The sequence below is a fragment of the Ostrea edulis genome, chromosome 10 (assembly GCF_947568905.1).
Source record: "Ostrea edulis chromosome 10, xbOstEdul1.1, whole genome shotgun sequence".
In the NCBI taxonomy this organism is placed as follows: domain Eukaryota; kingdom Metazoa; phylum Mollusca; class Bivalvia; order Ostreida; family Ostreidae; genus Ostrea; species Ostrea edulis.
This window is the reverse complement of record NC_079173.1, coordinates 28,026,002-28,039,907: the sequence shown is the minus strand read 5'-3', so window position 1 is coordinate 28,039,907 and position 13,906 is coordinate 28,026,002. Positions and strand designations below refer to the sequence as shown.

The 13,906-nt window shown below is 35.4% G+C and overlaps 1 protein-coding gene across 1 annotated transcript; it reads left to right on the top strand.

Annotated features, from left to right (window-relative positions):
* On the top strand, window positions 1-2,497 carry LOC125678023 (serine protease inhibitor Cvsi-2-like). The gene is made up of 3 exons (XM_048916134.2): window positions 1-122; window positions 2,065-2,181; window positions 2,376-2,497. Exons 1-3 carry the CDS (start codon window positions 83-85, stop codon window positions 2,474-2,476), a joined length of 258 nt encoding a protein of 85 aa, XP_048772091.2. The 5' UTR covers window positions 1-82; the 3' UTR covers window positions 2,477-2,497.
* Window positions 2,498-13,906: the final 11,409 nt, after the last annotated feature.

Here is a 13,906-nt window from a genome sequence, read left to right as displayed (position 1 = left end):
GACTTCGTGACAAATAGAACCAAAATACATTTATATATTCCTTCACAACGCTCTCGTTTCAGTGAATATTTGAAGTACAAGCATGAGGGTCGCTGTTGTCCTATTGGTTTTGTGCATCGTTTGTAAGTACATGTATATAAATACAATACTTCAAATTTGCATGCAGAAGAAATATACATAATATGGAATCTTAGCTTTAACAAACAAATTAAAAACCTATTAGGGATTTGTAAGAAATGTTAATCTTATCAGACAAATTTATAATACAATGTATATCATTTGTATAATGAATTTCCCGACAAATAAGTTTGAAATTGTTAGAACAATGTCGTGCCACATGGAGAGATATGTATAATGCAGTATATGTGGACTGCACGTTTCCACAATGCATCTAAAGTATACATTTAACAAAAATATGTTATAAATATTACTAATAATTTATATATATCGAGTGGACTAGTGCGCTGGTCACACGCTGCTAGGAGATTTGGCAGGTCGTGAGTTCAACTCCGGGTAGGGGCAATCCAAATTAAAATGAAAGTTTCTGTGCTTTATATTCAATATTTCGTCACTTAGGCCAGATATGTTTATTTTGAGTTCATTGCTATTTCGGCGCTCTCTAAAATGAACAACGACACATACAACAGTGAATTGTCAAATTTTCGAGACGACCTGTCTCTTCCGCAGGACGATATAATATTTACATAGACAATAAAACCAAATAGAAAAAGCAAACTAACACTAGAACTAAACTACAAAAGCTGCTAACAAACAAAACGTATACACATTAAGATTATCGAGTGAGTTGAATATGGGACAATATAAAAGGTCTGTTCCGATTAAGTGATAAGGCTGAACAGAACTAACAAGTCTTACGCTGGATAAAGTGAAAAAACAAAGAACGAGTTAACTAATCAGGATATCGAAGCTTTCGTTTTGCTGTCTACTTCTTGTGACAACATCATCAATAGCAGTCAGTTTTATATTTTTTGAAATTTATTTTCAATTTATTTATTAATATCTTTTCTTAGTCCCACTTATTTTTTTCCACGTTATTCTATACTCCAATATTAGATTGTATTGATTGAAGAAATGAAACTCATAATTCTTTATTTGATGCAAGTATCAAACGAAAAATTAGTCGGAAAACTTCATCAATGCGCGTAGTTTTATTTCTTATCATTTAATTATGTTTTTAATATAGATAAAACAAATAGTTTCTCTTATCAAAAAGTTTGAATTAACGTTTTTAAAATGGCGCGTAAAATACCCATACCTACATATATGTAACAACGAAAACAACAAAACTGACTTTGCGTTCAGGTCAGGTAGAGTTACAGTGCTGAATTAAATGGATTATACGCCAAATTAAAGGTGCAATGGTTGAAAGCTGTATAGATATAAAGGAAGAGAACAAGTGGTGACAGGATGTATGCTGTATTACACTCGAGACGTTGAACACTGGTTGTATCGTAGGAATGGTGGATTGCGACTCGGCTCCATTAAAAGCTCAACACCTCTTCACCTAAAACGCACTCATTGACTGAACCCCATACAACGTAGTTCAATTTCATTATTATCTCCTAGATCAAAAGTCGTTGCTTGCTCCGTCATGCGATCGAACTCGTAAAGCAGACGATACATACCGAGAACTCGTGTTACAATCTGTCTACTTCTACCAGTCAGTGTCCTACGTCATCAAGTTGACTATTCTGCTACGTCATCACTAAGCCTATGTTTGTTGTTTCTTTAAATTAATTTGTATTCTATTCATATCTTTGGTTGTGTTTATTTTTGGTAGCATCAAACGAATACATTTCGTTTACAATGCTTGTTTGGAAATTCCCGTTCTATGAATAGCGCAAAAATTAGAACGGGCAAGACGCATTCCAGAGAAAAGTAGCCCCGGTGCATAGTGCAGATGAACTCTGGACGAAATTCACTTTACTTTAAAAGTTATTAAATGATTTATCATTCCATTCAATCTTTTAATATAATTTTATTTTTCACGACAATCTTGCTTTACATATTTCATATACTTTTTTAATGTCGAATGTTCTTTAGATCATACATCAGCTGAAACATGTTCATCTAACGGAGATTGCACCAACACAGTGTGTGACAGTACACACGATCTGGAATGTCACAATGGACAATGCACGTGTGTAAACCATGTCAGTTGTAAGTATATAGCGCACGCTTCTTGATCTTGTAAATTTAATTTTGTTGAGGTTTTAGTTTTTGTTTCACTATGAATGGTTCAAATAAACGTTTTTTATGGAAACCAAATTCTGAAAGTTTGAAAACAATTCTACCCATGTCAATGGTGTACCTGCTGTTACTAAAAATAAAAAAAATGATTGAATTTGTTTTAGCTTGCTCATCCGCATCTGATTGCTCCGGAAATTGTCGCTTCTTTGGCCGCCATGGAAAATGGCATTGTGTTGATGCTAAGTGCCGATGCTTCCTCGTTTAATAAATGATGTTTGATACCTTACATTAGTCTTACTATTGTCTATTTTACTATCGGAGAATAAGACTGAGAGGAAGGAGTTGAGTCATTCTGCTTGGAATTTCTTGTTCCGTACAGCGGTATTATCAAACGTTCGAAACATGCATCTGTAATGGAGTGTTATACTTAGTAATTACATGTACAAGATAATATTTACAAGAAATATTCTACTTCATTCATATCAGTATATTTGCATATGCAATGTTTTGGCCTCTGTTATCATTATATTTACATAATTCAATGTTTTGGCCTCTGATATCATATTTACATATTCAATGTTTTGGCCTCTGTTATCATATTTACATATTCAATGTTTTGGCCTCTGTTATCATTATATTTATATATTTAATGTTTGACCTCTGATATTATTATATTTACATATTTACTGTTTTTGGCCTCTGATATCATTATATTCATACATTCATTATAAAGTTACACAAAAAGCCTCAAAGTTCATTGTTTAATCCATTTATTGTTTAATGTCAACCAGTGGTCTGGAACTGACGTCAACGGGAAAAAGTCCCTCAAATCTAAAGAAAATGACACACAAATATAGAATTCATGTCAAATTTCAATAGAACAATACATTTATTCATTAAACACATTCAAAAATTTGATCTAAGGCATCAACTTAATATATCATACACAATATTGAACAGTAGATAATACAAGTAGTGTTGAATAATCGGAAAATTTCATAATCGATAATCGGTCAAAATCGGAAGAACTAGATCGATCAATGATCGATATAATCGGTATTTACAAATAGTTAATAAATGTTTATTATTTTTGGGTTATTTCCTTTTAGTTTTATGGATATGTGCAACATACACACATCTATTAGCTTATTTACGAGGAATGAAATGGGTTTTTTTCTTGCCACGACATCCAGATTGGGTTTAGTTTAGTTTTAAGAAACCTTATAGTTTTCAGACGTCCGACTTTGGTTTCCATGGGTAGGGATATATATCAAGTTATCAACTAATCGGATATTCCTCCGACTCTTACCCCCGCTTTTATATTGTGACATGTGCGGGAGAGAGTCAGAGTGGACTCTATAATGAAAAGTGGGAATTCAGCGACACCATTACCTACGCAATATAAAAGCGGGGATAAGAGTTGGGGGAATCTCGGATTAGTTATCAACTTCATTATTATTGAGTTGATTTCAATATATCCATGACGATGATGATATCTAAAGCCTTCTTCCTTTTCAAATGTGATGATTGATATATACATAGTTGATTTGTTTATAATGGACATGTGTTCGGGCGACAATTGATTATGAAAAATGGAATCGATAATCGGAATCGACGAGTCAAAAACAATCGACAATCGATTGTCGGCGACAATCGTTTCATCACTAGTAGATAGTCAGTTTTGTTAAAATTGAATGGATAATTTAATAATTTATTTCATGTCAATTTTGAAGATCCATAACATTCCAAAGCTAAAAATAGTTTCCAATTAAAATAAAATGTAAAGAAGTGACTGATAATTTCCAGAATTCAAACTTTACATAGTGAAATAAACATTATAATGTATGACAACTTCATGGCAAACAGGATGACTTCAGTTTCTCCATCGTCAACTTCCCATATTTCTGTAGCAATATTCCATTATCACCTACATGTGGTATTTGTGTCTCTCAACTGATTCGGTACGCGATAGCATGTTCTACGTATGAGCAATTTTTAACCGAAGCAAGCTACCGACAAACAAGTTGATGGTACAGGGGTTTCAACAACCTCGTTTAAGTCAGCATTTCGCAAATTTCACGGTCGTTATACCGATCTAATTTACCAATACGACCTGTCACTGGGTAAATGCTGTCTAACATGTTTCATACCATTTAAAGGCTGTTCTTTCCATACCCTGATTTTGACTTCGGATTACTTCGCTTACCTGATCAAGATTTAGAGCGCACGACGCGTGTGACCGGTCAACAGGGTATGCTTACTTCTCTTAGGCACAGGTGTCCGTTTTTGCCCTAATCTGAATTTTGTACATATTCTTTATATGAGTCGCGGTGTTCTATAGGTAGAGCATTCCCCCCGCATGTGGAGGGTCGGGGTTCGAATCTCGGCCGCGACAGACCTAAGTCGTTAAAACAGAGAGTAACAGTTCCATCACCAAACCCTCACTGCCCAATGGCCACCGAGCATAGGCCTAAATTTTACCGGTATTGGTGACGTCTCCATATGAGTGAACTATTCTCGAGAGCGACGTTACAACAAGATACACTCATGATCATAATCTTTATAGGAGTTATGAAATTGATCAGTTGGTCATCTCCTTTTCATCATTTTCATTCATTTGTCAAGAATAAACCACAAATAGTTGACAGCTTGACATGGTCTTTGACAATAAGTAATTATCTACCTCGTGCAAATAATGTTGGAAATGAAAGATATAACAATCCCGGCTATGGATATACATGTACATATACATTGTGTAATTGCACTTCATAACCATTTACTCATGAATGCATTGAACAATGCACGTATGAATCATGAGTATAAATGTAGTTCTTCTATTTTAAAGGTTAGGAATTGCAACAAAAATGTGAATATAAGAAGTAAATTTCAATTTTGAAAATACAGGAGGGTATAAAATGCGACGTTTCACGTCGCTAAACTTCTCATTGTGCACATACCCCTTTGTGTTTTCAAACATGAAATTCATTTCTTTATAAATGAAAATACATCAGTGTATTATCGTATCCCCGTTGTATTTTGACTTCACAATATGAGGGGAAAATTCTCGACGGGACCTAAAACATCACTGTACGTATATTTTGAGTATTGCCTGCGAAACACGTTTGCTGTGCAAACCAGACAGTCTTAAATGATGGGAGAGATCAGAGTAAAACTATCCCCTGTATTGAATGCATTGCTTGGTTAGTATAAGATTATTTTACAGTTATGAACATCAGAAATTTGAAACTGCATATACGAGTACATATATTTTGTACATCTGTCTGGATATACTATATGTATGAAAGGTAAATTTAACGAACAATTATCAATCTCACAACTCCTATAACCAATATGAAATAGAAAGTTGGACAAACACGGACCCCTGGCTATACCAGAGGTGGGATCAGTTGCCTAGGAGGAGTAAGCATCCCCCGTGAACTAGTCACACCCGCTGTGAGCCCCATATCTTGATCAAGTTGAGTGATTTATCAGTAGTCAAAATCAGTGTGCCAAGAACGGCCTAACAATCGGTATGAAAGGCATCAAACATCATTTAACCCCAAAATAGGTTTTATTGGCAAAGTATATCATTATAACGATCATAGAATTTGCGAAATGCAGACTTTAAACGAGACTGTTGAAACCCCTGTGACATTATCTGATTTGTATGTAGCCTGCGTCGATTTTAAAAACTGATCACATGCAGAAGAAGACTAGCGTATTGAATCAATTGAGATATATAAACACCATATACAAGTGATAGTGGACTGTTGCTACATAAATATGAGAAGTTGACGATGAAGAAGCTGAAAGTTTGACTTAAAGTTTGCGTTATTAATTTCCTGTTAATAGCAAGCGAAACTCGCTCCAATGATTAAAGAATTGAACCACGTGATTTGCTCTTCATCAGCTGAAACAATCATAACTACTCGGCTATTTCCGTAACCGCAACTGAACCTCGTATGTGGATCGACGCCATCAGAGTTGGTTGTTACGTATACATAAACGTAACTTTGACGTCACAGTCGTGCGTTAGACTATGAAACGTGAACTTTCAAATTCATCTAAGATATTATACACATCTAAGGTATTGTACCACTATCAATTTCCACTTACATGTTATGTATTAGAGTGAATAAGACGTTAATGATACCAAAACTGAATCTGTGGTGAAAATATAAATGACATATTATTCAGGGATTCGGTTCTGGCCTTTTAACTCTCATCCACGGGCGCGCTTCCGGCGAAGAAATGCATCGATTTGATGCAATTCTTGCGCCGATCCACGTCCGAGTCTTCTTACCGGTTACGGAAAAAGACGAGCGCGTGATCCGATTGCAGCTGAATATGAGGGGGATAACCCATAACGCTTCCGGAAAAATGTCGCCGTTTACTTCATTGACAACCCCGTAGATAAAATAGTTTGGAAAGTACCGTAAATTATTTTAAATTCCAGGCAAGCTTTCCCATACCTACCTACATTTTGCTGTGGATAATTTCTTGGTTTGAAAAAATCGCAGCTAATGATGACATCACAATGCACCGTTTACATCAACCGCGTTATATTTCCCGCGTTAAATGATGCCTAAAGTAGTGTTGCAAGATGTTAAGGGTCTTCGCTCGTCTCAACGGTCACACCGTAAAACATTTATTTTCAATAGAATATAGAAGTATAAAGCACATGTGGAGGATTCTGGCATGTCTTTTATTTCGAGTACACAGGGATATATAGAATCAACATATGAATTAACATGATTATTGTAAATAAAACATTGTCGATAAATCTAAAAGTCGAATCGAAGGCCGAAGTAAGGTATTTTTCTTCTCATGTAGAAGCATTTGAATAAACGGATATAAAAAGGTTCAGCTAACAAAGGAGCACAAATCGTGCCTATGGGAATTCCAACAGACTGTTGGAAGACCTGATCACAAAAGAATAGAAAAATATTGTCAATAAGGAAGTCCAGTGTATTGTTTATTTCAACTTCAACTTGAGCTTGGGATCAGAGTGGTGTTTACAAAAGTAATTTTTTTTCAGATGACTGATCCCTACATATTAATATTTCCTTTTCCCATTTTTGTTGACGAAGTAACTGTCTATGATGTCAAAACATCTAGTCTTTCATTTATCGTGAGGAAATGTCGTGTAAAGTGTTGAAAAATCCTATGTTTTGATGTTGTTGATTTAATAAACGTTTTGCGATTTCAAATTTATTAAAAGTTCTGTAGATTTGTTTTATAATCCGCGTTTCATTTACACCACTTCTGACATATGTTGTGGCACAGTAGTTTGAAATGTTTCCTTCACAGCTGTTAGGATTTTCGTGAGGAGGAAAGATAGGGCTTGGTAAAACATTTACTGGATCAAGCGATGTATCTTTCTTTGTAAGGATGTTTTGTAAAGTTTATGAATTCAGTATAGGTACGGTATTCATCTTTTGAAAGGGCAGTTGGGGTATATTATGATTACAGTTGTAATAATGAATTTTACAGACAAAGGCAATGTTGTTACAGACTTTGTCAGCTGGAACCAAAAAATATTCCTCATGAAAGGTGAAGAAAAGGAACAGTGATCAATCTCATAACTCCTATAAGCAATACAAAATAGAGAGCTGAGCGAACACAGATCCCTGGATATACGAGAGTTTGAATCAGGTGCTCAGGTGGAAGAAGAAGCTCTTGCGTATGGGATCAGTTGAGATATTACTGCTGACAAACAAGTTGATGGTGCAGGGGTTCCAACGGTCTCGTTTAAAATCAGCATTTTGCAAATTCTATGGTCGTTATAACGATCTAGTTTGCCAATACAACCTATCATTGGGTCAAATGCTATCTGATGTATTTCATGTCGATTGTCACTGTTCGTTATATTCACCTTTCATTTAACCATCGAGCATGTATCTCTGCTGGTGAACAGTCTGTCCTCGAGGATAAATGTCGCTCAATCTATGTTATTTCATGAATATACACAATAACGACACAATACTGGCTGAAACGTCGCCTAGTATAAAAAAAGGTGTCACTCTGTGGAGTACATAGGCTCCAACAGTTTGGTTGGTGTCCCTCGGACTATCCTTCGGTATATCAAAGATTTGTCGTATGTACAGTCCAAAATAATCATCAACTTTGGTACAAACATCAAAATTCATATACCCAAATCAAAGATTGTCATGTTCCTGTAAGATATATTTTCGATGATTCCTTTTCAGATCTCATGTGCTCGATCTCAAAATGTTCCGTAAAAATTGTAAAACTTGTGACATACTGATCACTTGAAATTCATACAGTAGGGATCTTACTGTACTAAAACTTTTGATAGTTTGACTTGTAAATCTTGTATCGTTGTCTACGCTATTGAGTGTACCCAATGTAGCTTAATTTATGTTGGGGAAACTAAGGGTTCAATCAATAAAAGAATATCGGGGCACAGATTTCAAATAAATGGTGGTGGTAACCAACTGCTTTACAAGCATTTCGACTTACCGGGACCATTCCATACTGTCCATGAAGGTAAGGATTTTGGAAAAAAATTACCATCACAAATAGTCCAACATTAAGTATCCCTTTTCGTTGACAACGAGAAGATCACTGGATCAGGACCCCAGACACTGCATTTTCATACGGATGCAATGATAATGAATATGATGTGGGAAATTTGACTACTCCACAAGGAAAAAACGTGAATGCGATGGGTTTCTTTCCAATACTCAAAGACGGAAACGCAGTCATGGACATCGTTCATATAAAAGACCAAGTATGAATGATGTCACGTTTGATTCACTTTTACCTTACGCCAGCAGACAATTAGGTCCACATCATATTTGCTCAAAACTACACTCTACTCCATTGAGAGTTTTACATACGTTATTTCAAGAAGCCACAGCTAGTATATATTTGGGTTTTTCAACACCTGAATATAGACTGAACTCTATGATTATGGATGTTGCCAATCACAGGCTCCACGAGTCATGGATGATATTCCTTCCAAATCGTGCCACCAGTTTCTTAAGTTCCAATTTACAAACAAGGGAATATATGCCGTCAACATAAGCAACATTCTTCGTCATAAAAAAGTTCAGTCGTGTATTCTCACTTATCTCAAGTTCAAATCGACACCCACTATGTCCTTCAAGTGTACTTCTACTATTGCATCCCAACTTTTGAATTATAAACAAACTTTGCAGTGCCTAGATATATACCATCTTATATTTAATCCAACTACATGTTCTTGTTCTTCATCGTCTTTCAACTATAGTCCAGTTGGACATGTCGTTACTGTTAATGTTTATATAGTTGAAAATGAGGACCTCGAATCACTTATTGATTGATTGATGTTTTCCGCCACACTCAACAATTTTTCAGTTATCTGGTGCCGCCAAGTTTTTATTGGTGGAAGAGAGAACCCAGATACAATGTACCTGGGAAGAGACCACCGACCTTCCGAAAGTAAACTGGGAAACTTTCTCACTTACCGGCGCGAGCGGGATTCGAACCCGCGCCAACAGAAGTAAGAGGCCGTGTGATTTTGAGCGCGTTGCTCTAACCACTCGGCCACGGATTCATCCCAAAATAACTTATTCTAAAAGATTCTAATTACAGAGAACCTCGATCTTTCAATTTGCGACAGAACTTCATGAAATGTTCTATTATGAATTCTGTCGAGGATTATGCCAGACGATGGGCTAAATATGAAAAAGAAGAACTCGATACATTCTCAGAATGGATTAAAAGTATAAGAGGAATATCAAAATCTCGCATTAGACCTGTGAAAACACCAGTACGTACAATCTCTCCTTCTCTGTTTGGTAAACCAGAAGTGATGAAAGAATTAGATAGGTTACATGAGGAACATGTTTTGGTTCCAGCGGACAAAGCTTTGTAATGCTCATTATTACAACTGCGTTTTAAACGAACTTGGTATTACTTCCACTTTTGGTATTCGTACCTTTACTCCAATTGCCCCTTTAAAAGATGAAATTCCTCAAAACCATGCTTCAGTTTTAGACACATTTAATATCCCAGTCAATGGGTCGGATGAATATGAGTTACCGTACTTATACTGGATTCCTACACTTCATAAAAACTCATACAAACAAAGATCCATTGCTGCATCCAGTAAATGTTCTACCAAGCCCCCATCTTTCTTCCTCACGAAAATATTAAAAACTGTGAAGGAGAAACTTTAAACACACTGTGCGACTACATATGCCAGAAGTGGTGTAAATCAAATGTGGATTCTAAACAATTCTAAAGAACTTTTAGTAAACTTGAAATATCACAAAACTTTTCTCAAATCAACAACATCAAAACGTATGACTTTTCAACACTTTACACGAACATTCCTCATGATGAATTGATACTAGACCTTTTGACATCTTAGACAGTCGCTCTTCAACAAAAATGGTAAACGCAAATAATCCTATCTAGTGATAGTCATCCAAAAATTTACTTAAACGCCAACCTGAATCAGTTGAGAAATGTAAACACCATATGCAGGTGCTAATGGAATATTGCTACATAAATACGGCAAGTTGACGATGGAGAAGTTGAAATCATCCCGTTTGGCATAAAGTGAGTTGTTAGTTTGCCGTTAATACCTACTTTCAATAAAATATCTAAGTATGAAGCAGAGGTGGACGACTCTGTGGTGTCTTTCATTCCGAGTTCACTTGGATATATTGAATCGACATGTGAATGAAAATCATTATTGTTAATAGATCATAAATCGTTGATATATATAAATGTCGAATTGAAGAATATACGGAAGACAGACATTACAAACACTATATGCTACGGCCATATTCATGGCGGGACATAACAAATCACCCTTGGTATTGATATGTAACACGCACAGAAGTTCAATACCATAACTACATTTCAATAATTTAATTCATATTGTATCCTTGTCTCTGATTGGTCAAATTCCAATTGAGGAACGCAAGTTATTTTTGTATAACCTGGTTTGGTATGGGAACACATCCCCTTGACAACCAGATGCCGGAACTATTTTTCTCTCTCTCTAAATTTACATTGCAGCATTGTTTTCAGCCTTCTATGGAATAGAAAGTCAACGTGTACAATGAGATACTTCGGTTTGATATACATGTTTTCTCATTGTCAACATTAGCATCTACTTGTACGCAAATCACTGTTAATTTGTTAATTGTTAATTCGCGGATTATAAAGCGTTAACTGACCCAAAACCAGGTTATACTCGTATAACTTGCCCCAGAATTAAAGTCATTCCTTAATTAGATTCCTTAGGAGCTTTTAGTTACATATATATGCTATTTGTTACTTTCTCTGCATGTTTTGATTCCGAAAATTAGAGAATAAGCTTTGTGTCAAGACAGAAGTAAATTTATTTTGGAGTACGTCTAAATTACATGTAAATGCAGGTGGGAGGTATTTTCTTTTCTTTCGTCAGAATGATTAGAAAAAGTAAAACAATGTTGCTTTGTTTTTATTGATATCTAAACTACTACTATATGAATACAGAATCTAAATTATATAATGTCTTCAGGCTTCACAACATATATTTAGAGTATTTGTCAAGTTATTTTTGTACTTTTGACTTGTGAAAATCCCACTTAGTTATTTTTGTACTTTTGACTTATGAAAATCCCACTTAGTTAGTTTGCACTTTTGACTTATGAAAATCACCCTTAGTTATTTTTGTACTTTTGACTTGTAGAAAATCACACTTAGTTATTTTTGTACTTTTGACTTATGAAAATCACCCTTAGTTATTTTTGTACTTTTGACTTGTGAAAATCATACTTAGTCTAATACATGTTATTGATATTGGATTATGTCCTGCTTTACATCTAAATAGCCTCTTATTTGACTGCAAGACAGTTTGATTTCAGCATAATTTTTTTGATGATGTGTTTTAGTGTTTTAAGGATCAGATTGCATAATCATCTTATGTTTCTTATCCGTTTGTCTCCTAGTCACTCTGACCCCATTATGCTCGTTTTTATGTAACTTCGTCATTTTCAAAATCAATTATTTGTCCCCATTTCACACCAATATCAAATTTTTACTGTCTTTATCAAGTCCCAAGCAAAACAAAATCCATTTTAAACTTTGTAAACGTGGTAGCTATTAGTGATGAAACGATTGTCGCCGACAATCGATTGTCGATTGTTTTTGACTCGTCGATTCCGATTATCGATTCCATTTTTCATAATCAATTGTCGCCCTAACACAAGCCCATTATAAACAAATCAACTATGTATATATCAATCAACACATTTGAAAAGGAAGAAGGCTTTAGATATCATCATCGTCATGGATATATTGAAATCAACTCAATAATAATGAAGTTGATAACTAATCCGAGATTCCCCCAACTCTTATCCCCGCTTTTATATTACGTAGGTAATGCAGCGACACTAGCTGGTGTCGCTGAATTCCCACTTTTCGTTATAGAGTCCGTTCTGACTCTCTCCCGCACATGTCACAATATAAAAGCGGGACTAAGAGTCGGAGGAGTATCCGATTAGTTGATAACTTGATTTATTATACTTTCATGTAAAATACTCGAACCTGATTGGTCGAGAAGTATTTGAAAAAACATATTGTTACCCTCTGAGAACAAAAAACACGCGTCTCAGGGTGATAGTATCTAGCAACGGGTAATAGTACTTGACAACGGGTGATATTATAAAAAATTATCACATGCGTCAAATTTATGCGCGTACGGTTCGCCGTAGATTGCTAGACGACGTCGTTTGAACGTTTGTAATAAACGCGAGTACCCGCATCGAAATACGAAATATCGCATGACAGTGATTGATCAAATGTCAACAGACGTAAGTTTTTCTGCTTTCCAGTTTACATAACATTCAGTATAATAAAACAAATATTGCATGTAGTTGAGGGTAACATTGAAATTTTCACCCCTCGAGAAACCATTGTCAAACTCGGCTACGCCTCGGTTGACAGGGGTGAAAATTTTCAATGTTACCCTCAACTACATGCAATATTTATATAATATATCCCTACCCATGGAAACCAAAGTCGGACGTCTGAAAACTTTAAGGTTTCTTAAAACTAAACTAAACCCAATCTGGATGTCGTGGCAAGAAAAAACCCCATTTTATTCCTCGTAAATAAGCTAATAGATGTGTGTATGTTGCACATATCCATAAAACTAAAAGGAAATAACCCCAAAATATTAAACATTTATTAACTATATGTAAATACCGATTATATCGATCATTGATCGATCTAGTTCTTCCGATTTTGACCGATTATCGATTATGAAATTTTTCCGATTATTCAACACTAGTAGCTATGAACTATACAACCTAGGTATTCAAGGGAATATCTTTGATTTATTTAACATTATCTTTTGGACATAAAATAAAGCGTTAACTTCCCATATTTCTGTAGCAATATTCCATTATCACCTGCATATGGTGTTTACATCTCTCAACTGATTTGATACGCAAGAGCTTGTTCTGCGTAGAATCAGTTTTGAAATCGAGGCAGGCTACTGACAAAAAAGTTGATGGTGGAGGGGTGTCAACACTCTCGTTTGATGACTGCATTTCGCATATTCTATGGTCGTTATAACGATCTAGTTTGCAAATACAACCTATTATTGGGTCAAAGGCTGTCTGACGTGTTTCATAGCGATTGTTAGACCGTTTTTGGCACACTGGTTTTGACAACAGATAACTCCGAT